Raw genomic sequence first — 1713 nt, forward strand, 5'->3', positions numbered from 1 at the left:
CCCTCCGACCCCCCCAAAATCAGCCCCATTGTCAGCCCCTGCCTGCCCTTTGCAGCGTGCGGCCCCGAAGAGGCACACAGAAGGTGCGGTCCCGGTGCTGAGCTACACAAACCCCGTGTCCCGAATTCTTCCACTCCTTTTACAGACCGTTTCTCTAAGCCCTCAGCACCTTCCTGTCCTTTGCCCCCCACCTCTTGGGCCCCTTGCATGGGGCCCTCCCGGGATGCCATCACCTTCTGTATTCCCACTCTCACAAGGAGGGTCTGGTCCCAGCTTCATCCCAGCATGGATGCATGGGACATTCCTGGGATGCCATCGCCTTCCCCCTTCTCTCTTCCCACTCCCATAAGGAAGGTCTGGTCCCAGCTGCATCCCAATACCCCATCTCCCAGCCCATCAACAAGCTCCTTTTACTGGGGCATTTAGGGCATACCCCCAGATATTTAGAGCATGCACATCCCTTCTTACCCTACCTGCAACGAGCCTGAGCCCCTCCTAAGAAAAAACATCAGTACTTGAGCTTTTCAAAATACCCCTAAATGCTTTCTTTGCTAACAGCAGATGTTCTCTCCCACTGCAGCTGTCCAGCTGTGCACAGCCTTTACTCCCTCCTGCTGTTTTGGCCCCTCATCCCCTTATTCTACATGGCAGCAGCATGCCCCTGGTACAGCAGCACGGCACTCACTGAGGAGGGCTCCTCCATAGAGCCGGATGGGAGTCTTGCTGCTCGCTGGTTCCTCCTCAAAGATGGCATCATAGAGCTGGTCAGGGAAAGCGAGTGCCTGGCAGAGGCAAGGGACACATCAGCATCCTGCACTGGCCATCAAAAGATGCCCTCTGGGGCAGCAGCGCTCCGGCATCAGCCTTTATGTGATTGGAGCTGCTGGCCAGGAAATAGGGAATTAAGGAGATGCAAGAAATATCAGTGTGTCAGCTCCTGGCTTCATGGCTGGTTTCTGTAGCTGAGGGTGCCAAGCTGTGTGTGGTTTATGACCCTGCTAATGAAAACAGGCTCCGGTGATAGGAGCAAACCACCAAGGACGCTGCTGGCAAAGCCTTTTACTCAGACATGGTGAGGGCAAAGGCCTTGCAAGAGGAAGCAGCAGTCGCTGCTGGAGGCAGGGGAGGGGGATGAATGCCAAGGAGCCACGCTGGGGTACCCCTTTCACAGCTGGAGCTGGTGGTGCCCAGGACCACATCCCTCACTTACCATGATGGCAACCCCTGAAAACATGACGGCGGAAACCAGCTGCCAGACCCTGTGTGAGAGGGAAGAGAGGACCTAGTGTGAGCACACCCATCACTTGTACTTCACAAAGCACCCCTGCTGCCTGCTCCGCTATCAGCCTTCATCCTGCCACATCCCACAGCGGAGGCAGCCAGAAGCCTCCCATGGGAGAATTGGGCTCCCCACACACTGATAGCTCCAGCCTCAGCACAGAGACCAGCCCTGGTGAGACAGAGCTGAGATCCCCCTCACCTAAGCAGAGAGGGAAGAGACTCTGCCAATGGGACAGTGCTCAGTGGGGTCCCAGACCAGGAGTTCCTCCAGCCCCACACAACCCCTGTAGCTTGCAGCACCTACTGTGGGAGAAGAGCTTGAGGGCCCCAGGGTTATTGCATAGAATCCCAGCCTGGTTTGGGTTGGAAGGGACCTTAAAGCTCATCCAGTTCCAATTCCTGCCATGGGCAGGGACACCTTCCCCTAGAGCA

The 1713-nt window shown here is 56.6% G+C and overlaps 1 protein-coding gene across 1 annotated transcript in view; it reads right to left on the reverse strand.

Moving 5' to 3' along the window:
* Positions 1 to 685: 685 nt before the first annotated feature.
* LOC104402153 (tumor protein p53-inducible protein 11) overlaps positions 686 to 1713 on the reverse strand; it is a gene marked incomplete at its 3' end in the record, with an annotated part of 2562 nt that continues 1534 nt past the window's right edge. Inside the window, exons 3-4 of the mRNA XM_010009951.1 lie at positions 1211 to 1259; positions 686 to 782 (exon numbers count right to left, since the gene is read on the reverse strand). Of these exons, the coding sequence (XP_010008253.1) occupies positions 686 to 782; positions 1211 to 1259 (146 nt within the window). The remainder of the gene's footprint in view (positions 783 to 1210; positions 1260 to 1713) is intronic.

The sequence above is a fragment of the Nestor notabilis genome, unplaced genomic scaffold (assembly GCF_000696875.1).
Source record: "Nestor notabilis isolate BGI_N333 unplaced genomic scaffold, ASM69687v1 scaffold14362, whole genome shotgun sequence".
Taxonomy (NCBI): Eukaryota; Metazoa; Chordata; class Aves; order Psittaciformes; family Psittacidae; genus Nestor; species Nestor notabilis.